Source organism: Coregonus lavaretus, assembly GCF_964263955.1.
Source record: "Coregonus lavaretus genome assembly, chromosome: 13".
Lineage (NCBI taxonomy): Eukaryota > Metazoa > Chordata > Actinopteri > Salmoniformes > Salmonidae > Coregonus > Coregonus lavaretus.
In genome coordinates this window covers 48,822,602-48,844,164 of record NC_140000.1, presented here as the reverse complement: position 1 = coordinate 48,844,164, position 21,563 = coordinate 48,822,602, and the positions used below count along the sequence as shown (strand labels likewise).

The following is a 21,563-nucleotide window of genomic DNA, read 5'->3' as shown; positions in this document are numbered from 1 at the left end:
TGTGTGTGTGGGATACCAAAACAAAACTCACTTCCTCTTTGGCGACATGTTTGCCTTTCAGTCTGATGGCTACTAGCCCTTTGTGTCTCCAATGTGGAATGGCACTCACTACCCTATTTTTTCCCCTCTAAACACATGGGCTAAAGGACATGATTAACTTCATTCTTGGTAGTCCATACAGTACTAAATGCCCAACCTCACCTCATACGTAAAATGTACATGTTTTGGAAAGCATTGCTTCGGTCACCTGCAAATTAGGTCAATGCTATGTCTGTTGTAGTAAAGGAATACAATCCCATAAAATAAAATAAACAAAGATAATTAAAAATCAATTGTAACTCATTTTAAGTCAACAATAATAGTTGTTTTGATTTGAAAGGAAAAATTACGTTACATAGATTGATTAGTAGATACATAATTGTGGTGAGTGATTTTGAAGGAGTCAGGCGCAGGAGGGTAAATCACAGAATAAAAGGGTTTATTCCGAAGACACAGCGGTACGCAGCAATGCGTAAAAAATTCCAGGGCGTAAAACAGGCGCACTAGGAAACAACAAGACACAGGGGGAAATATCCCGGCGATACAAAATACTAGGAGCTCCACCGAGCTAATCTAACCTCCACAATAAACAATCACACACAAAGACAAGGGGGCAGACGGAACACTTATACAGGTACTGATGAGGGGATATGAACCAGGTGTGTGTAATAAACAAGACAAAACAAATGGAATGATGAGATGAGGAGCGGCAGTGGCTAGAAGGCCAGTGACGACGAACGGCGAAGCCTGCCCGAACAAGGAGAGGAGGCAGCTTCTGAGGAAGTCGTGACAATAATGATAAACCTTGAAATCTTGCTTCAGATTTTAACTCAGAGTTCACTTTTGAGTCATTTTGTCTCATCTTTCAGTTAAAGATGTTTTACAGAACTCAAATCACAAATGTTTATGAGTCACTTACTTGGCATGTACTGTATGTTGTAAGCTTTATTTTTAGAAAAGCAATATCATTTCATTTGATATGACACAGGACCTATTGCTTTTGAAGGCACCTTGAAGACAAAAGCAAACTTATATCCATTAAAATTATTATTTCCAGACTATTGTGCAACATCATGGCTAAGCTCAAGACATAATTTTAGAAAAGTGTACTTTCCACTGTGGTGGGCCTTTAAAGGGCAGGAGTGTCTGTGAGTTGAGTGGTCTAAATGCCCAGATCATGAGACTATTGTTGCCATTGTCCTTAAATGGGCTCAGTCTGCTGCGCCTCAGTCACGACAGGACTGACTAAAGCAGCGTTTCTTCCAGAGAAACCCCTGGACTAGGGCCAGGTGGTGATGGAACACGACAACAGACAAACTGAGACTGCTCTTCTCTGTGTCACGGAGGCTCTCCACACTGCTAAAGCTAACTCTCTCTCCTCTGCTCTCATCCTTCTAGGCCTATCTGCTGCCTTTGATACTGTGAACCATCAGATCCTCCTCTCCACCCTCTCTGAGTTGGGCATCTCCGGCACGGCTCACTCTTGGATTGTGTCCTACCTCACAGGTCGCTCCTACCAGGTGGCGTGGCGAGAATCTGTCTCCGCACCACGTGCTCTCACCACTGGTGTCCCCCAGGGCTCAGTTCTAGGCCCTCTCCTATTCTCTCTATACACCAAGTCACTTGGCTCTGTCATATCCTCACATGTTTTCTCCTTTCATTGCTACGCAGGCGACACACAATTAATCTTCTCCTTTCTCCCTTCTGATAACCAGGTGGCGAATCGCATCTCTGCATGTCTGGCAGACATATCAGTGTGGATGACGGATCACCACCTCAAGCTGAACCTCGGCAAGACGGAGCTGCTCTTCCTCCCGGGGAAGGACTGCCCGCTCCATGATCTCGCCATCACGGTTGACAACTCTGTTGTGTCCTCCTCCCTGAGTGCAAAGAACCTTGGCGTGACCCTGGACAACACCCTGTCGTTCTCCGCTAACATCAAAGCGGTGACCCGATCCTGTAGGTTCATGCTCTACAACATTCCCAGAGTACGACTATACCTTACACAGGAAGCGGCACAGGTCCTAATCCAGGCACTTGTCATCTCCCGTCTGGATTACTGCAACTCGCTGTTGGCTGGGCTCCCTGCCTGTGCCATTTAACCCCTACAACTCATCCAGAACGCTGCAGCCCGTTTGGTGTTCAACCTTCCCAAGTTCTCTCATGTCACCCCGCTCCTCCACACACTCCACTGGCTTCCAGTTGAAGCCCGCATCTGCTACAAGACCATGGTGCTTGCCTACGGAGCTGTGAGGGGAACGGCACCTCTGTACCTTCAGGCTCTGATCAGTCCCTACACCCAAACGAGGGCATTGTGTTCATCCACCTCTGGCCTGCTGCCCCCCCTACCTCTGCGGAAGCACAGTTCCCGCTCAGCCCAGTCAAAACTGTTCGCTGTTCTGGCACCCCAATGGTGGAACAAGCTCCCTCACGACGCCAGGACAGCGGAGTCACTCACCACCTTCCGGAGACACTTGAAACCCCACCTCTTTAAGGAATACCTGGGATAGGATAAATGTAATCCTTCTACCCCCCCCACACAAAAAAAAAAGTATATATATATATATATATATTGATATATTGTAAAGTGGTTGTCCCACTGGCTATCATAAGGTGAATGCACCAATTTGTAAGTCGCTCTGGATAAGAGCGTCTGCTAAATGACGAAAATGGAAATGGAAATGGAAAACAAGATTGTAATTTCAGCTGTTTGAAGCTGGTGTACGAAACCAAAAGTAAAAGACACAAAAATGAGACACTTTGAACCGTTGTGCAGTGTAATGGAACCTCAGCTGCTCTCAGTCGCTCTACCAACTATGTGGTAGTGTCCTCAGATACCCCATAAATATGGTGACCCCCCAAAAAGTTCAGTAAATCTCCTGAAACTGCCTCTGGACGCCAACAAGAACAACAAATGCCCTTTACTTGACAGGCAGATTTTATCGTCTTTAATTTACTTGCAAAAGGCATCCAAATTGAAATATGTCCTACTTAGATGGAACCTTCTCAGAATCTGAGTTTTGGGAAGGTGGATAAAGGCTTGGAGTAGGAAAATCCTTCATTTAAACCCTGGGAAAATGAAAAGTCTTTATGAAACGGAGAAGGAGGGGGCTCTCGTGCTAGCGGGCTATGTGTCAAGGTTAGCGATCGGACTTCGAAGCCAGTGAGTGTGTGTGTACATGTGTAGAGAGGGGGGAAGGGGTATGTCATGAATGAGTCGGATGCATTGAGAATAACTATTTATCTAGTATCCTTGTGGATAAATGGATTACATAATAATGAAATGGGCCCTCTGCCAAGACAATGGGGAAATTATCTTTGGCCTGGACATGGGGGTAGAGGGGTGACCGGTTCGAGACTGTTCTACTCCTACTGGCTGCCATGTGGGTAACAAACACATTGCAACAAGTGGCACATAAATGATATTCCATTTTGCTCTGTGCAAACCAGTGGTTGGAACCAAAATGATTTTCCAATTTTCCTGAACAGAACCACCATTTTTGTTTCGTTCTACTGTTCCGACCAGCAAAAACAAAGTTCAGAACCGGTTCAAACCTAAAAAAAGTAATGGTTTATATTGTTCCTTTCTGTTCCTTTTTCAACCTGTTAAAGCAACAGTTTTCTTTTTACATTTAGCTCATTCAATTACTTCACAAATCAGTGTGACAAGAGCAAGCAAGCTAGTTGTTTACATGCGTGATGGCCAGACAAGTTTAGCCTAACTTATGGCGCAAGATGCAACTGAAATTTTGCAGGTGGGGAGAGAGTAAGAGAGGGTTGAGGAGGAGGCTTGAAGCGCCAGGCATCTTGTTATGACATGCATTATTTGAATTAGGTCCACAGAATTAATCCTAGGAGGAGCGGCTTCTATGGAGTAACTTTGAATGTCCTTTGAGCTAACAAGCTTGTGTGTGCAGAGCAGCACCATAATTAAAAACACGTCTTACGTTTTTGTAGTTAATAAATCCAATGTGAAACGTGATAATTAGGCCTATAGTATCCTTAACTAGCATTGAAAAAGTAAATCCATTCTTCTCTAGCTAATAAAAAATCACTCTCCCTATCTTCTGAATCAAGCTTGTAATGTCAGTACAGTAGCCTGGGGGAGGGGCAGGTAGCCTAAACATGCACAGGCAAAGATGTTCAGCTTGCAGGCAGACACAAATATGTTTCTGAGTGACAGAGTGAGGGCTTTGCATAGGCACTTTGTTACATTTAGTTCTGGGACTAGAAAAAAATGCCTGGAACGTAAAATAATGTTATTAACTGCTTCCCATGCTTTTAAAATAAAGGTTATGTTCCTGAACAGTATGGATCACTTTCATTCCAGGTTCCGTTTATGTTCCTTGAAAAATGTATTTCTTTTCCGGTTTACAGTTCTGTTCCCTGAACCGGTTGCAAACGGAGTGAACCCTATAGTGGGTATATTTACGATTTTATAACCACTGAAAGATTAAATGAAACCAAAAGCATCTCTTACAGTAATATACTATATTTACTATACATGCAAAATACGTTTAACAGTTGTGGTTTCATTTATATGATATTAACATGTAATAATTCAAATGAATCCATTTTATAAAAATATATATACAGTGAGGGAAAAAAGTATTTGATCCCCTGCTGATTTTGTACGTTTGCCCACTGACAAAGACATGATCAGTCTATAATTTTAATGGTAGGTTTATTTGAACAGTAAGAGACAGAATAACAACAACAAAATCCAGAAAAACACATGTCAAAAATGTTATAAATTGATTTGCATTTTAATGAGGGAAATAAGTATTTAACCCCTCTGCAAAACATGACTTGTGGCAAAACCCTTGTTGGCAATCACAGAGGTCAGACGTTTCTTGTAGTTGGCCACCAGGTTTGCACACATCTCAGGAGGGATTTTGTCCCACTCCTCTTTGCAGATCTTCTCCAAGTCATTAAGGTTTTGAGGCTGACGTTTGGCAACTCGAACCTTCAGCTCCCTCCACAGATTTTCAATGGGATTAAGGTCTGGAGACTGGCTAGGCCACTCCAGGACCTTAATGTGCTTCTTCTTGAGCCACTCCTTTGCTGCCTTGGCCATGTGTTTTGGGTCATTGTCATGCTGGAATACCCATCCACGACCCATTTTCAATGCCCTGGCTGAGGGAAGGAGGTTCTCACCCAATATTTGACAGTACATGGCCCCGTCCATCGTCCCTTTGATGCGGTGAAGTTGTCCTGTCCCCTTAGCAGAAAAACACCCCCAAAGCATAATGTTTCCACCTCCATGTTTGACGGTGGGGATGGTGTTCTTGGGGTCATAGACAGCATTCCTCCTCCTCCAAACACGGCGAGTTGAGTTGATGCCAAAGAGCTCCATTTTGGTCTCATCTGACCACAACACTTTCACCTATGAATCATTCAGATGTTCATTGGCAAACTTCAGACGGGCCTGTATATGTGCTTTCTTGAGCAGGGGGACCTTGCGGGCGCTGCAGGATTTCAGTCCTTCACGGCGTAGTGTGTTACCAATTGTTTTATTGGTGATTATGGTCCCAGCTGCCTTGAGATCATTGACAAGATCCTCTCGTGTAGTTCTGGGCTGATTCCTCACCGTTCTCATGATCATTGCAACTCCACGAGGTGAGATCTTGCATGGAGCCCCAGGCCGAGGGAGATTGACAGTTATTTTGTGTTTCTTCCATTTGCGAATAATCGCACCAACTGTTGTCACCTTCTCACCAAGCTGCTTGGCGATGGTCTTGTAGCCCATTCCAGCCTTGTGTAGGTCTACAATCTTGTCCCTGACATTTTTGGAGAGCTCTTTGTTCTGATTGATTGATTGCTTCTGTGGACAGGTGTCTTTTATACAGGTAACAAACTGAGATTAGGAGCACTCCTTTTAAGAGTGTGCTCATAATCTCATCTCGTTACCTGTATAAAAGACACCTGGGAGCCAGAAATCTTTCTGATTGAGAGGGGGTCAAATACTTATTTCCCTAATTAAAATGCAAATCAATTTATAACATTTTTGACATGCGTTTTTCTGTCTCTCACTGTTCTAATAAACCTACCATTAAAATTATAGACTGATCATGTCTTTGTCAGTGGGCAAACGTACAAAATCAGCAGGGGATCAAATACTTTTTTCCCTCACTGTATATAAAAATATATACATTAGATACTGGATGTTATTCTTGCAGTGATAGTAGCCTTACAGAGACAAAGAGGCACAATCTTAAAGTGGATCTCCTTTGCTATGCCTTTTTGTTCCTTTTCTTTCAAGTTGGTCACTTCCTTTCCGAGAAAGTAAACAGGAAATGGTGATAAATAAAATGCAGCCAATCAGCTGACAGTAGGCTATATATTTAGAAACACACCACTGAACTAGAATGCACAGCAGCATTTTAAGGAGGTAGAAATGCTTTAAGCTACTCATACAGGTATTTGGGACAGTAACAGGGTACACAGGTGACAAACCAAACGATAGTTTATACCACAGTGTCCTATATAAATATATCCTCACATGTGTAGAATGCTTGGATGCATTCCATCCAAATCCATAGACAGACATTGACAACATTTAGACTTCACACTCTTGTGTATCAGTCAAAAGTTAATTTAAGATCATCTCCACGCCTAGCCCACGGCCTGTGTCTGGACGAGTCAGGGTAAATTATGTGTTAATGTAGCGTGGGACCATGGCGAGGCTGAGGAATCGGCACAAATCCAGGCCCTGCTCCACTTTCCTGATCCGTCTTAGTTCTGCAGGGTCACTCTAAAGCTCCAAACAATGGCTCCCACAGACCTATACACAAACAAACTCATGTGTGACTGAGAGGGGAATCATGTGTGTGTGTGTGTAGTGTGTACATCTGTGTTGCTACGTTTTGGTCTAAAGGCTGGGATGCTGTTCATACCTACACATATGGTTTACATTGTATACCATTCTGCTATCACATAGAAATGAACCTGGCACAAATAGTGGACGTTGTAGGTAGGACTAGTGGGCCTTTTACAGTAATATCTCCTGAACCAGCCACTAACCCTAACCACTGAGGTCAAACTGGTCTCATACCACCAAACAACATTAACATTGTTAATCTGCAAACTCGTTCTCAGAGATCCTTATTTTCTAACAGTGCCATGGGTTCATTTGTACTTGTGTCACAAGTTCACGAAGCCAAAGTAAAGACCATGAATCTACATTTGTGGATGCGGTCCAGAAGGCTTGACATAAAGACTGCTGCTGATATGATTGCATAATAAATGGAAAAGGGGTTATGAACCCCTCTCTGTTACGAAACTGTGTGATTTCACCTCAATGTCAGACACTCCAGTTGAATCAATCTACAAATGTGTACCATACTGAGAAACACTGACCCTGCTATGGACAATAATAAAGTGATAGCCTAATACATGTGTAATAGCCTAACATGTATGGGCTACAATGAAGAAGCAGTTGTGTGTGCGTGTGTGCGTGACACAGAGAACCATAACAGAGAGACAGAGCCTGTGTGTGAAGTAGGGGGCAGCTTAGTTTGTTTAGAAAGAGTGTGTAAACATGACTTTAACTGCATTGGTGAGACTTTAACAGCATTGGTGAGAGAACCAACGCGTTGCTTAGACCCGCAAAGAAGCGAGAGTGTGAACCTAAAGCCGATGTGAGGGAGTCACTTCATGACAAGGGGATTGGGATGAAACGGATTCCTGGCGCGCTCACCTGAACCGTCCTCACATGATTCGTTTGCGTACGTTAATCTTCTTGATACTGGGAGGTCTTCTTTGAAGCTTGAGTCGCATTTTAAATTCTACTGACACCCAATCTTGTGCTTTCTCCTCAGTTCATCGTCTATTCAATTGCATGTCCGGGATCTTTAATCCAAAGGAATGTAGGCCTAGACTACTAACGTTATGGGCTACAGTTTAAAGTATAGCCTATTGGCTAGGCTATTTATTGTCTTCTCTGTGAAACACATAGAAAAAAAAAAACGAGGACACAGTGATCCAAATACATGATCTGATTTTGACTTAAACTTTTCCATGAGCGGAAATCAGGACACAGTGATCCAAACACATGATCTGATTTTGACTTAAACTTTTCCATGAGCGGAAATCAAGATAGCCGAATGCACATTTTGAAGGGCATTCTGAACCACCCCCTTTACTGGACAGTGTGTTTGTACACAAACCGCGTCATTCATTCTGGCGTGTGTAAATTCTATGCCAGTCGCCAAGGCAAAAAGCCACTCCCCTTCCTCCTCGGGCTGATGCAATGCTGGATATATATAACGGTGCAGACAAACCCCACCTCGTTTAGAACAACGTAAATTGAAGTTGCGTATAATATCATTGGCAAATTGATTTATATAACATCTTAAAATTGAGCTTTTAATCTATTATTATACAATTGTATCCGCATTGTAAGTTATTTTCCTATTTAATTGGGACAATTTAATTGTATCTGAAGTACATTTATTGTTACTGATAATTGGGAATTTAAAACCTCAAGGATAAATACTTTCTAGTAAAATATTGGAGACAATCAACGGTGAAGGAATTGTTTCAAATTAAAATAGCTAAGGATCTCCACTTTTTCATAGGGATTTTATTCGTCTGCTCAAAGGTAAGATTCTGTCTGCGCCTCATCTTTTACTGTCTACCAGGAAATAGTACCGGGTGTAGGCTAATTATCTTGTAATTCTCTAGCTATAGATTGTACGGTAATTTACAATTCTATAGGCCTAGTAAATTAAATGTATTCTGTATTGTTAATAATGAAGTCTATTCTATTGGAAAATAGGTGAAATAATTAGCTTATATATTGTGTATTGAAATGGCGGGCCGATGTATTTAATCTCTTGCAGTTTATTTCCCTAGTCAATTAGCCAATATCAATTAGGCGCAAAGATAAGATTTATTAGGTTATAGCTTTTTTATTTCTATATTCTTTATCATCTTTATGATGCTATGCTATAGGCCTAGGCTACACAGCGCAATGGGCCACTCACAAGGAAATAAATAAATAGCACTGATGCTGTACGCTAGTGGGCTACATTCTTTACAGAGGAATGTCGGGGAGGTAAACAAGAAAATAATGTAATGTATTTGATGGTTGAGTCTTTTCCGTTATTCGGGATATTTGTAAATAAAAGACATCAATGCCCAAGTAATGATGCAACCCAAATGAATGACTGTAAGCTACAGCTGAGGATATCTAAAACAGATATAAGATTACAGCTCTGCGCAAAATGGTGCCATGCCCGTAATAGACAAGCACGTGCCTTTGTTTCCATCAGTCAGTCTGGAAGAAATCTTATTAAATGGAGCCCAAAATCTAATTATTTAACAGTCCCATGCCTAAAATGTTTTGGATTAGTCTGTGCGCTATAATTTAAAACCCTCAACTAATAACATGATCTCACGTTCTGTTTGAATAAACGGGATTTGTTAATTACATATATCGGCCCATTATTATGCCAATTCTTCTTATTTAACGTTGAAATTGGGGATGAAAAGGCTTGCGCAATGCTTTTGTCATTCATATTGGATATGTGACGCTGCGCTGATGTGGATAGAGCGGATGCCGGGCGGCTGGTATTTTTCCACTGGCTCTTCGGATGAGTCAACCCCCCTTCGTCTGGTCACATGACTTCAGATTTATGAGGTAGCTGCAGCGCATTGAGCAGCCTAGTCTCTCCCTGTCCAATATCGATTATTCAACGTCCCTGGTAGAACTCACGGTCCTAGAAAAAAAAGACAGTGGGGATGGCGCAGGGAAGAAGTTCACAAATAAACACAAATTGATTCAAGGTTTTCCGTTTGTTTATTTTACAGCATGAAACAGGCCACTGCAAAGACCGAGATGAGCCGCTTCAACATTTCCCCTGATGAGGATAGCAGTGTCAGTTCCAATAGTCATGAATACAGTTCCTGTCCAAACAAGAAGGCTCCGATTGACAGGTGAGGCACTGCAGCCTACTGGGTCTGAAGATGCTCTGCAGTAGACCTATGCCTGTGTTTCTAACAGCAGCAATGTCATCAACTTGCTTATTTTTGTAGAATGTGTATTATGTTTGTTTTAAACAAAGTTTTAAAGGCTGAATTGGAATGAGATTAATCCATTAAATAAATGTTTTATGCGTGTTTGATTTCCAGTCAATATCCCGATATGGATGCAGAGAGTCAAAACTTCCTTCCAGACTACCACCTGGACAAGAAGAAGTATGAAACAGATTATGTAAGTGCTGTCATGATAACATATAGGCTACCAATTTGGAGCTTATATTTGAGGGGGTTTTCTAACTGGGTATTTGACTTTATTCTCAACAGCATCCAGGCACCGCCTCTTTTGGGATGTCAGTCTTCAACCTGGGCAATGCTATTATGGGCAGTGGCATCCTTGGTCTCTCCTATGCCATGGCCAACACTGGCATTGCACTCTTTGTGTGAGTACTGTTCTAGTCAGACCTGGGCTTCAATTAAATCAACTGCAGATTATTTCTACATCTGCATTGCTTGCTGTTTGGGGTGTTAGGCATGTTTTCTGTATAAGCACTTAGTGACAGCTGCTGATGTAAAAAGGGCTTTCTAAATATATTTTATTGAATTAAGAAAAACTGCACTGCGGGTTCAATCAGAATGTTCACACTGTGTCATCCAATGGCAATGTCCGCAGCTTGCAAGGTGTGAGGAAGAGCTAGTGGTGTCTGTTTTAAAGTGGTTAACACCAATGATGTTTATCCCTGGATTGCTGGTGTACTGGTTCTTGAGAGGCTTTGAAGCCACTGGCCGGCCATATTGGTACTCCACAGAAGGAGCAGTCCTCCATAGGAATGAATGGAATTCTACAGTATTTCAATGAAATGTTTCAAGGACAAAATTACATTTATTTAAGTATTTTGTTGTTGTAGTGGGGACGGTACCATTAGTACTTTCAAAAAATTATACTTTAAGGAAAAACATTATATATAATTTTTTTAATTTCAAATTTTTATGTTTAGCTCACATAATATAATTTCAATTATGCATTTAGGTGTCTGTAAAATAATAAATGTGGCAAAAACAAATGTATACATTAATAAATGCATTTCTATAGCTTCTAAAATATTTTTTACAGTGGTGGGGGGAGTGCCAAGATGAAGACGCAGTGGCTTCAAAACAGCGCCCCCTGTCAGTCAACTAGTGTGTATATAAATAATTGGATTCAAAATACACATCCACAATTGAAATGGGGCTCAGGGGTATTAATCTGGGGAAGTAGGTAGTAGGAATTAGGATAGGCAGGTAGCCTAGCGGTTAAGAGCGTTGAGCCAGTAACCCAAAGTTCTCTGGTTCGAATCCCTGAGCCGACTAGGTGAAAAATCTGCCAATGTGCCCTTGAGCAAGGCACTTAACCCTAATTGCTCCTGTAAGTCACTTTGGATAAGAGAATCTGCTAAATAACTAAAATGTAAGTGACAATCACATTGAATAGAATGCAATATAGAATATCAATGTATGTTGCCGGTGTGGAAGATAGTTTGTGGAATTCTATGGCTCTGAGTCTGAATGCACTCACTCATATCCAAGGCAAAACAGCACATTCTAAACTTAGCGGTGTGATATACCACCAGGTAGTGCACAACAAGGTCAAACATCTCAATATCTACCAACGTGAGGCATAGATACATACAGCATGTATCGACAGTCTACTGGAGACGTTTCCTTGTCTAGGGCAGGGCATTGGATAACCCTGAAGAGAGTGAGAGGAAGGCAGGCTACAGAGATCAAAGCTTCTATTACCGCTGGGCAGTGCACGATAGCTAGTAGCCACGCAGGCCAGTGTTTACAAACAGTGGGCGTACGAGTGTGAGCGGTTGGGTGGGGTGGTGCATTAGCATTGGGTCCTTTCATGTGGGCCAGTCACACAAAGCCGGGGGGAAGCCGCTTAGCAGCGCTAATCTTTCTGCATTGGGGCCAGAGTTACATTAAGGTACAGGAAACGGATCTCACATGAGATCATGAATGGAGCCAAAAGCGGTGGCTAATACCCCCCGCCATTCCAGTAGACTCTTCTTCTTCTCGCCATGACACTCTGTGAGCACCACTCAGAGTGGACTGGAGGGAAAGCTCGGTAACCCACTGGGCAAAAACTGGTTGAGTCAACGTGTTTTCCACGCCATTTCATCCTAAATCCAATGACATGGTGATTTTGTTGTTGTTGACTTCACATTGAATTCACGTTAGTTGACAACTCAACCAAATGTAAATCAAAACTAGATGTTGAAATGACGTCTGTGCCCAGTGGGTAGCCAGTCTGAATGGCCACTTGCTCCAACAGCTTATGAATATGAATTATGAATATAATACCTCTGATTATTTGTGTATCATTGTGAAATAGGAGAAATTCTGTAAAATATATGAACCATACTGGGAAAAAAACAAGGCACTCAATGCAAAACCCTTTATTGATTTGGCTTATGCATTTCCACCAACATACCTTCTTCAGGGTATCATAGCTTTTGTGTATTTCCACAAAGGCCTCCGTTTTTTAAAATCTTTGTTTGCAAAAGGTTTCCACACCATGGGACTTGCAAACACTTCACTGTTGGGTAGATTCAGTATTTACAGAGTGAAAACAATTACCTTAAGGCCATCCAAGGTATATTTGGTGATCAGTGAAGTGCATTTGAAGTGATAAGATGTAGACTAAACTATTATGGGCAGAAGTGTAAACGGTGACAAGTAGCGGAGTCGACAGAGCAGTGCTCGGATATAGTCGAGTAATCGTCTCTATACCACTGTGTGTTGTGTGTGTGAGTGAAATGATTTGCACAAGGCCTTCATAACGTGACCATAGCTCATATCGCTTAGAGATCATTTTTCACAGTGGCACAATTGCTACTATTATTACAGTGAGACAGTGTTGGCTCTGCACGGCTTGGCTGCTAAGAGGATAGATGGAATATCCTAACCTGGAGCCCATTGTCCAATCACATCCCTGTATCTGGATTGTGCATAGCTGTGTTGCATCAAAACTGTCCCCATGACAAGGTCTTTGCAGATCAGCTCACAGACAGAACCTATTGATCCCTGTGTTTGGGTGCTACAGTACAGTAGAGTAGGTGGCTTGCATGTCACTTCCCCAGCCTCAACATGGTCAACGTGAGATGTGTCCTAGCACTTTGTGACATCTGCTGATGTAAAAAGGGCTTTATAAATACATTTGATTGATTGATTGATTGATGGTCAGAACACATTTTCCATGTGAATTTAAGCCCTGCGTTGACCTTTGGTGTGGTTTGTCTCCACGTTCAGATGGAACCATCGGGAGAGGCAGTCAAAATAATGTGTATGAATTGGGACTGGTGAAATGCACCGCACGGAAACAAAGCTTGCACTTATCCAATGTGCACTTATCGTCAGTAGTCAACCGTGTTACAGGGTGTCAGTGTGGTTAATGCCAGTCGATAATAGTCCTTACGAGTCTTGCAGGCAATAGCAGTCCTTTGCCTGGTTCCATATCTTACTCATGATACAATGTTCCTCTTCTCTCCACAGAATTCTCCTGGTGGCTGTGTCCATCTTCTCCCTGTACTCTGTGCACTTGCTTCTAAAGACAGCCAATGAAGGAGGGTCGCTGGTCTATGAACAGTTGGGTTACAAGGCCTTCGGCATGCCCGGGAAACTGGCTGCATCCATCTCCATCACCATGCAGAACATCGGAGGTGAGAACTAAAGACACATCAATGGTCATTCAGGAAGACAGATCAAATTCGGGCGGACAGTCTCATTGATCCACTAGGAGTTGACTATGTGGAAAAAATAAAGTCCAAAGTCTAAATGACAGTGATGTCACACATAGAAAAGGAAGAGCAGCCCCCCTGGTTCTGTAAATGTTTAGAATAAATATTTGCAAGGGTACTAGACTTTCCAATGGAACAAACATCCCCTTCTGCAAACCAATAGGCCTATTCATCCTTAGTTAGTGCTATTAGAACCATTTCTGGCTCAGAGATGTCTGTTTTGGAACAAAATACAGGCACATTTTGATGTGAAGTCGCTGATTCACATTATGACTTTGACTAATTTTGACTTGCTTTTACCTTTGCAGCCATGTCCAGCTACCTCTACATTGTGAAGTATGAGCTGCCGATCGTTATCCAAGCCTTCATGGGAGCTAACAACGGGTAAGTAGCTTTGTCTCTAGATTCTGTTTGTGCGTTGGTGTATGTGTGTGTGTGTGTGTCTTTTAGTCAGCTGTTATAGTTCGGTTTGACAAATGGCCCATGGTTGTTTTTGAGCGGTCGACCCTCGAGGTGAAGTAATGACTCTGGTATCATTCAAAATGGCGGCGGGTTGTTTTTGAGTGCTGCACTGGGAAGATGTGAAGAGGCCTCTTTGTCCCTCTCGGAAGAGAGAGAGAGGAGGGAGGAGGGACGGTGTGTTCTCGGCGGCCATTCAAAGGGTCCTTTTAGAGCCAGTGCCGTACCGAGACAGCCCTCTGGATGAGCTCATGCAGACCAACCAACTGGCCCATCAAACATTCATGTAGTGTTGCCAACATGTAGCTAGACCACCCTAACTGCAGGCTGCTATTTCTGTGTGCATTGCAGACATTCTGCCATGTTTGTATTTTACAACATTCAAAACAACAGTCAAACGAGAAACGAAAGCTACAATAGTTTTGACATAGGTAATATTTTTTCACAAAAGCTAGATACATGTTGGGATATGAATGTGTGTAAGTGTGTGTGTACCTGTGTGTTATTAAATGAAAATGTGTGGTGATATGTGTGTACAGTGTATGACGTGTGTTCTTGTCTCTCCTGTGCGTTCCAGAGAGTGGTATGCAAACGGGGACTATCTGGTGATCTTGGTGTCAGTTGTCATCATCCTGCCTCTCTCACTTCTCAGGAACCTCGGTAAGACACAATACAGAGTGTGGCACTTTACTTTGTGTGTTTGTGTGTGTTTACGTGTGTTGTAAAATGCAGCACTTGTGTAAAATGTTGGGAAAGGGCAGGGAATGGTGACGCACTGTGGCAACGTATGTGTATAGGAGAAGCCGGAACTGTTTGTTTACATTAGATTCCTTTTTGACTGATAAAGTTAATATATTGCCTTAGAAGAGTACATTCTTATTCATTGTAATACCGTTTTAATATAAATGTATATGTTATAACAGGGATATTACACAGTTGTTAGTATATTTACTAAATTACATTTCCACAGTATATGAAGTGCTCAATAGTTTTTTCTCTCTCTGTTACCTTACTTCAGGTTACCTTGGTTACACCAGTGGTTTCTCCCTGCTTTGCATGGTGTTCTTCCTGATTGTGGTGAGTCAACATCCTCCACCATTCTGCTGTTGTGGTCTTTACTGTTCATGTTATTGTAGTGAATGGCTCACCTACAGATATGATATCTTAATTGTATCACTCTGTTGTCACAGATAATGTTCCTGCACAGAAGGAAAAACTAATTGTAGTGTTTTCAAGGTTTAAAAAGTATTCTAAAGTTTGTAATTTCCACCTAACTAAAATGTATCAACAACATTTCCATTAATTATAATCCATACAATAATTCACATTTCCTGTCGCTGCAGGACTATTTTCCTGCTGTGAGAAACTGGTCAAATTATGATAGTACACCTGTATAACTGTGACACATTGGTTTGCAATTCTGACCTGCTCTAGCTAGCTGGACCATGAGCAAGCATTTCAAATTACACCTATCCCCTCTATTGCTTTCTAAAAGTAATGAGTTTTAATCTGTGGTAGTTATAATATTGGCAGTTAGCAATGTATGTAGCCAATACTCTGTACCTTTTGTATGGGAGTTTAAATGGGCTTGGTTTCTTTTACAGGTGATCTATAAGAAGTTCCAGATCCCGTGCCCTTACATCCCTAACATGGACGTGATACTGAACGAGACGGTTAGCAAGGTCCTGAACACCATGGAGGGCTACCTCAACACCACCGCCGTCAGCTACAACGAGGACGTCTGCACACCCAAATACTTTGTCTTCAACTCTCAGGTGAGAAATGGACAGATATGTTGAGTGGTAAATCGATAAATAGAAAGAGAAATACTTAATTGATGTCCAAGTGCTTTTGTACCTGTATGTTTTTTTGTGCGGTCTAATGTTTTTTTGTTGTGTGTGTGCATGTGTCAAACGTCTAACTGTCTTGTCTAACTCTCTCCTTCAGACTGTGTATGCTGTTCCCATCCTGACTTTCGCCTTTGTCTGCCACCCCGCCGTCCTGCCCATGTACGAGGAGCTTAAAGAGTGAGTCTATCACTGTTTACACAGCTGCCACGTTGTCAAGGCTTTACACACACAAGTGCACAATCACACACACACACACACACACAGTTTATCGCTGTAGTACCTGTGAAGAAAAGGAGAGAAAATAACAGTGGTTCTGTGTTGTCTAAACCTCCTCTTCTTCCTGTTCTTTCCCAGTCGTTCCCGTAGAAAGATGCAGCGTGTGGCCAACGTGTCTTTCCTGTCCATGTTCATCATGTACCTGCTGGCTGCTCTCTTCGGATATCTGACCTTCAACGGTGAGCAACTCTGCCCCCCTTAGAAACATATTCATCCTTTTTTTAACAGTCGGAAACCAAACTAGTTTGAGCTGGAAACAGTCGGTTTAGGGCTTATACTACCAGTTGTTACGCAAGTACTGTCCCCCATGAGAAAACAAGACACACAATCAGCTGTTCAGTACACCAATGATCCTGCATATTTGTTATGGCAAGGACATCGCAGCAGGTGTCCAGCCATGTTCCAGACTTCCCTAAAAGTATGGCTATGCAATGGCCCTAGTTAGCAAGGACGACATGACATGACGAAAATGGATGAAGTTACGCACAACCTTGAATAATCTTGGCTTTATTCCAATTGAACTCTAAATCGCAGTTTGATTTGGCTGGACATGTAACAGGCAGGTTCCAAAGACATTTCTGAACCAATAGCAATAATACAGCAAAATGACATAGACCCAGCAGTTGTGAAAGCCAGGGTATCATTCTAGGTCAGGTAGCCTGTTTGGCTAAGGCCTTGGCGTGTTGGTTGAGTGAAGGTTGACCGTAGGGGCCCTGTGTCTGGATATCTGAAAAGTGTGGACTCATCAGGCTAAGGGAAATTAATTGAATATGTGGCTTTATAAGTGAGAAGGAAACAAGCATAAATTAAATGACCATATTGTATTGGCTTTACAGTGCATGTGGAGCCCGAACTGCTGCACACCTACTCCAAGGTCTACAAGTCTGACGTGATCCTACTCATCGTTCGTCTGGCCGTGCTGACAGCTGTCACCCTGACTGTCCCTGTGGTGCTGTTTCCCGTAAGCCCCACATCTATCTATCTGGCTGGCTGGCAGGCAGGCTGTCCATCCAGCTGTCCTTCTATCCATCCATCCAAAACTTGTGAGCATTGTCAAGTTCGGCACTGCCACCATGTTGACCTTGGTCCCCCGTCTCTGTCTGTTTCTTCGTAGATCCGCACGTCGGTCAACCAGCTGCTGTGTGCTTCCAAGGAGTTCAGCTGGATCCGCCACACCATCATCACCATAGTTCTGCTGGCCAGCACAAACTGTCTGGTCATCTTCGTCCCCACCATCAGAGACATCTTCGGCTTCATCGGTGAGTGAATGTGTTCAGTTGGTCAGGTGCAGTTCACAGGATCTAGAAATTGTAATAGGCAAAGAAAAGAGGTGAACATCCCCACTGAGCCTGTCATCTTCCTTCTCAGGTGCATCTGCGGCAGCCATGTTGATTTTCATCCTGCCCTCGGCCTTCTATATCAAACTGGTCAAGAAGGAGTCCATGAAGTCTGTGCAGAAAATCGGGGTAAGGAACCATCCCGCTCCTTTTTGGTCCATTCAATTGTCTGTGGGTGTTGTGGCCTGTGACTCCTGGCAAGGAGCATCAATCGTAGAGTGGAGATAGAAAGCCTTGTTGTGTTTGTTGTGCTAAGTCTGACCATCTCGTCCTCCCCCTCTCTCCAGGCATCCATCTTCCTGTGCAGTGGCTTCTTCGTCATGATCGGCAGCTTGACCCTCATCACCCTTGACTGGATCAACAACGCCTCACAAGCCTCCAACGGACACTAGGACACCTTATCCACCAGGGGGCGCTACATCATCCGCAGCTCAGCCGCTAAACATCTGACCGCTAAGACTGCTACCCAAGAAGAAGAAAAGCCCCCCCCCCCCCCCCACACACAACAATGCTCGGCTTGAACTCTGAGCAAGAGACTATACCATTCCAATGAGAATGTACTGAACTTTGTACAGTATGCAGTTAAGCCACACAGGTGGTGATTTAATTTTTTCCTTTCGTTGTGCTTTGTTTGTTTTGTTCCCCGTTTTGGACGTTTTCCCTTTTTTTTGTAGTTCTGGTACAGTTTAAACTCAAACAGGGATGGTGTAGTTGTAGAGTTCCAATGCAGCTCATATTCAGGTACTGCGTGTGATCTCAGCTTTTTGGGCACGGCGACAACTTTTCTCAACCAGGTCCGCACGCAACCGCGGACATCCTGGAATTCCAGAACTCATTAGAGGCAAAGAAAGTGGCAGCAGACTCTACTCGAGGTGAATAATTTAGCGTTCAACTTCTTATTTTTTAAAACTTTGCCAAAAAAGGTATTTGTAATATGTGTTTATATATTGAAAAGCACTTAATGTTCGGCACACTCGTGAGGAAATTGTCTGTTCACAGACTACTAGACCGCTTATCAGTATTTGTACCAAGGCTGTGTGACCTAGCTAATGGTGTCGGCTTAACTTGTAAAATGCTTAGTATGAATCAACGAAACCTGCCTTCTCAAAACCCCACACTGGAAGCAGCAAAAGATCTGTTAGGAGAGTTGAGTCTTAAAGAAATGTATTACGCATTATAATGTATTGAATACCTTGTTCAAATCTAACACAGCGATGACACTACTGCTTGTAGATGGGGCATGCTCCCTGTCAAATCCCCCGGCCGCTAAGGGGGGGACATTACACTTTTTTTTCTTTACGGAAGAATATCTTGAATTTGACCACATGCGTGGTTGTAATGTACCTGTTTACCTTGCAAAAAGAGTTGATGTTTTCTGACGGTTTTGAGACCGCACATAACCAAACGTCATGTCAACGTTACATAATGGCTTCCATGCAGAACTGAGGGAAGGCGGAGGAATGTCGTGTATCTGTCAAAATGTCAGTGTTTTTCTAACGGTTGGCAGCTTCTCCTTATTAAACGTTACCGTAGTTACAAAAAAATCACTAAATGATTGATAAGGATAGTGTAATGTCGGCTTGTCACCTCGTCACAAACACAAGGCAGGCGGCACACTGCTTCCAATGTTAACCTCACACATCATCCAAACTGTTATTGTCCTGCGATTATTTATGGAAGAACATGAAATCAATGTAATTTTATCTATTTTACTATATTTATATATTGTAAATATATGTATATATATCTATGAGTTGAACTACTGTATATACGCTATGTTTTGTTTAACCTTTCATTGGCATTTCACACAAAAATTATCAGAGCTGTAAAAATAGCTGGTGAATTTGGTCTTTATCAATTTACCCCCCTATGATTAAGTATGGAGCTGTTCACTTTCATTTCTGAAACCATAGTGAGAGAGTTATCCCTCTTCTACTTGCTGTAATTCGGAAAGACCATGTTTAAAGTGGAACCGACCAAAACATAGTGGCAGTGATCTTTGTGTAACACACTTCACACTTGTTCTATTTGTGACCCTGATGTACTGTACTCACATCATTTACGCACATCTTGGTTAGAGAGTATGTGAGCCATCTCTTGACCTCAGGAGCAAAGAGGGCATCGCCCACCAGTGTTACACTCTTGTTTCAATGAAACACTATGTACATCATGTAATTATTGTCCAAATAAAGTATAAATCCCACACATTGTTGAGTCTTTATTGTGTCAGTTATATTTAGCAGACCAGCTGATTTTGGTGTGTTTTTGCAGGGAGCCCACCATATGCCGGGAAAGTGATGGCAACTCCTGAGACAAAGAACTGGAATCCCCTCATTTTTTATTAATAAACTGCACAAAAATACATTTACATTTACGTCATTTAGCAGACGCTCTTATCCAGAGCGACTTACACATTTCAGGAGAGAATATCTAAATATTGTGGTGGGAAATTATGCATTTTTCAAATGTTGGCATGAATGAGATACATCGTCCAGAATCATAAGTCCAAGAGTGTTTGCACAGTGAAGTATTACTCCAGCAATATGAGATCAAATGATGAATATGAGGTGACAGGAGGACACAACCTTATTCTAGACGTGATGATAATGTAGTGCTGGTGATTGTATTTGAACAGCCAAAGATGTATAAGATACATCTTTACTCTGCCTTGCTGAAATAAATAAAAGCGCAACTCAATGGTCCGAACCATGCAAATGGCCTCATTAACCACGTTTTCATCCACAGCTTTTATGCGAGTAAAGTCATACCGTATTTTTAAAAAATCACGACAGCTGTGATGGAAACAGGAAGTTTCGATACAATTTTATAAATGCTGAGAGATCATTTGTTCGTTCGACATGGTGGTATCTTTTTGTGTCTCTAAAATTAATTATGCGGAAAAACTGCGGTGGAAAGTTGAGGTGTAACCCAGGATGCTAAACTGTCATGGTCAAAACATATTGAAGCAACGGTAGCTGAGATGGGAAGAGGTCTGTCCGTATTAAAGCGCTGCTCTGCTTTCTTGACATCACTATTAACAAAACAAGTCCTACGGGCCCTAGTTTTGTCGCACCTGGACTACTGTCCAGTCATATGGCCAAGTGCCACAGGCAAATTACAATTGGCCCAGAATAGAGCAGCACGGCTGGCCCTTAAATGTGCACGGAGAGCTAACATTAATAATATGCATGTCAATCTCTCCTGGCTCAAAGTAGTGGAGAGATTGACTTCATCACTTGTATTTGTGAGAAGTATTGACATGTTGAATGCACTGAGCTGTCTGTTTAAATGACCAGCACACAGCTGAGACACCCATGCATACCCCACAAGACATGCCACTAGAGGTCTCTTCACAGTCCCTGAGTACAGAACAGGCTATGGGAAACAAACAGTGCTACATAGAGCCATGACTACATGGAACTCTATTCCACATCAAGAAAACTCATGCAAGCAGTAAAATCAGATTTTAAAAAACAGATTAAACTACACCTTATGGAACAGCACGGACTGTGAAGAGCCACACACACAGGCACAGACACACGCATACACACACACATGCTAACAGCCACTTTACACACACTACATATGGATTTTGTATTGTAGATATGTTTTAGTAGTGTGTATTAATGTGTTGTGAAGTGTAATGTTTTAACTATGTAAATTGCCTTAATATTGCTGCTTCAGCTAATGGTTATCCATAATAAAATACAAATACAAATATTGAAATAAACTTGGAGTCACGCAATGACATGGTGTGTGGTCCTCCCACTATGAAATAAGTTATGATGAACTTCACAGGGTGGTGAAAGTGCACGGACCAGTATGAGCTTGACGCTCCT

The 21,563-nt window shown here is 42.3% G+C and overlaps 1 protein-coding gene across 1 annotated transcript; it reads left to right on the top strand.

Moving 5' to 3' along the window:
* The first annotated feature begins 8,324 nt into the window (after positions 1-8,324).
* LOC311139417 (sodium-coupled neutral amino acid symporter 2-like) lies at positions 8,325-18,557 on the top strand. The gene is made up of 15 exons (XM_084174292.1): positions 8,325-8,641; positions 9,853-9,978; positions 10,174-10,255; positions 10,348-10,463; positions 13,558-13,724; positions 14,111-14,186; positions 14,839-14,921; positions 15,280-15,338; positions 15,866-16,036; positions 16,209-16,288; positions 16,466-16,566; positions 17,224-17,348; positions 17,502-17,646; positions 17,756-17,853; positions 18,012-18,557. Exons 2-15 carry the CDS (start codon positions 9,854-9,856, stop codon positions 18,114-18,116), a joined length of 1,533 nt encoding a protein of 510 aa, XP_084030418.1. The 5' UTR covers positions 8,325-8,641; position 9,853; the 3' UTR covers positions 18,117-18,557.
* Positions 18,558-21,563: the final 3,006 nt, after the last annotated feature.

Coding starts and splice junctions, on each gene's coding strand:
- LOC311139417 (XM_084174292.1), top strand. CDS start 9,854: ATGAAACAGGCCACTGCAAAGACCGAGATGAGCCGCTTCAACATTTCC. Junction 16,289..16,465: donor ATGTACGAGGAGCTTAAAGA/GTGAGTCTATCA, acceptor GTTCTTTCCCAG/TCGTTCCCGTAGAAAGATGC. Junction 17,349..17,501: donor TCCCTGTGGTGCTGTTTCCC/GTAAGCCCCACA, acceptor GTTTCTTCGTAG/ATCCGCACGTCGGTCAACCA.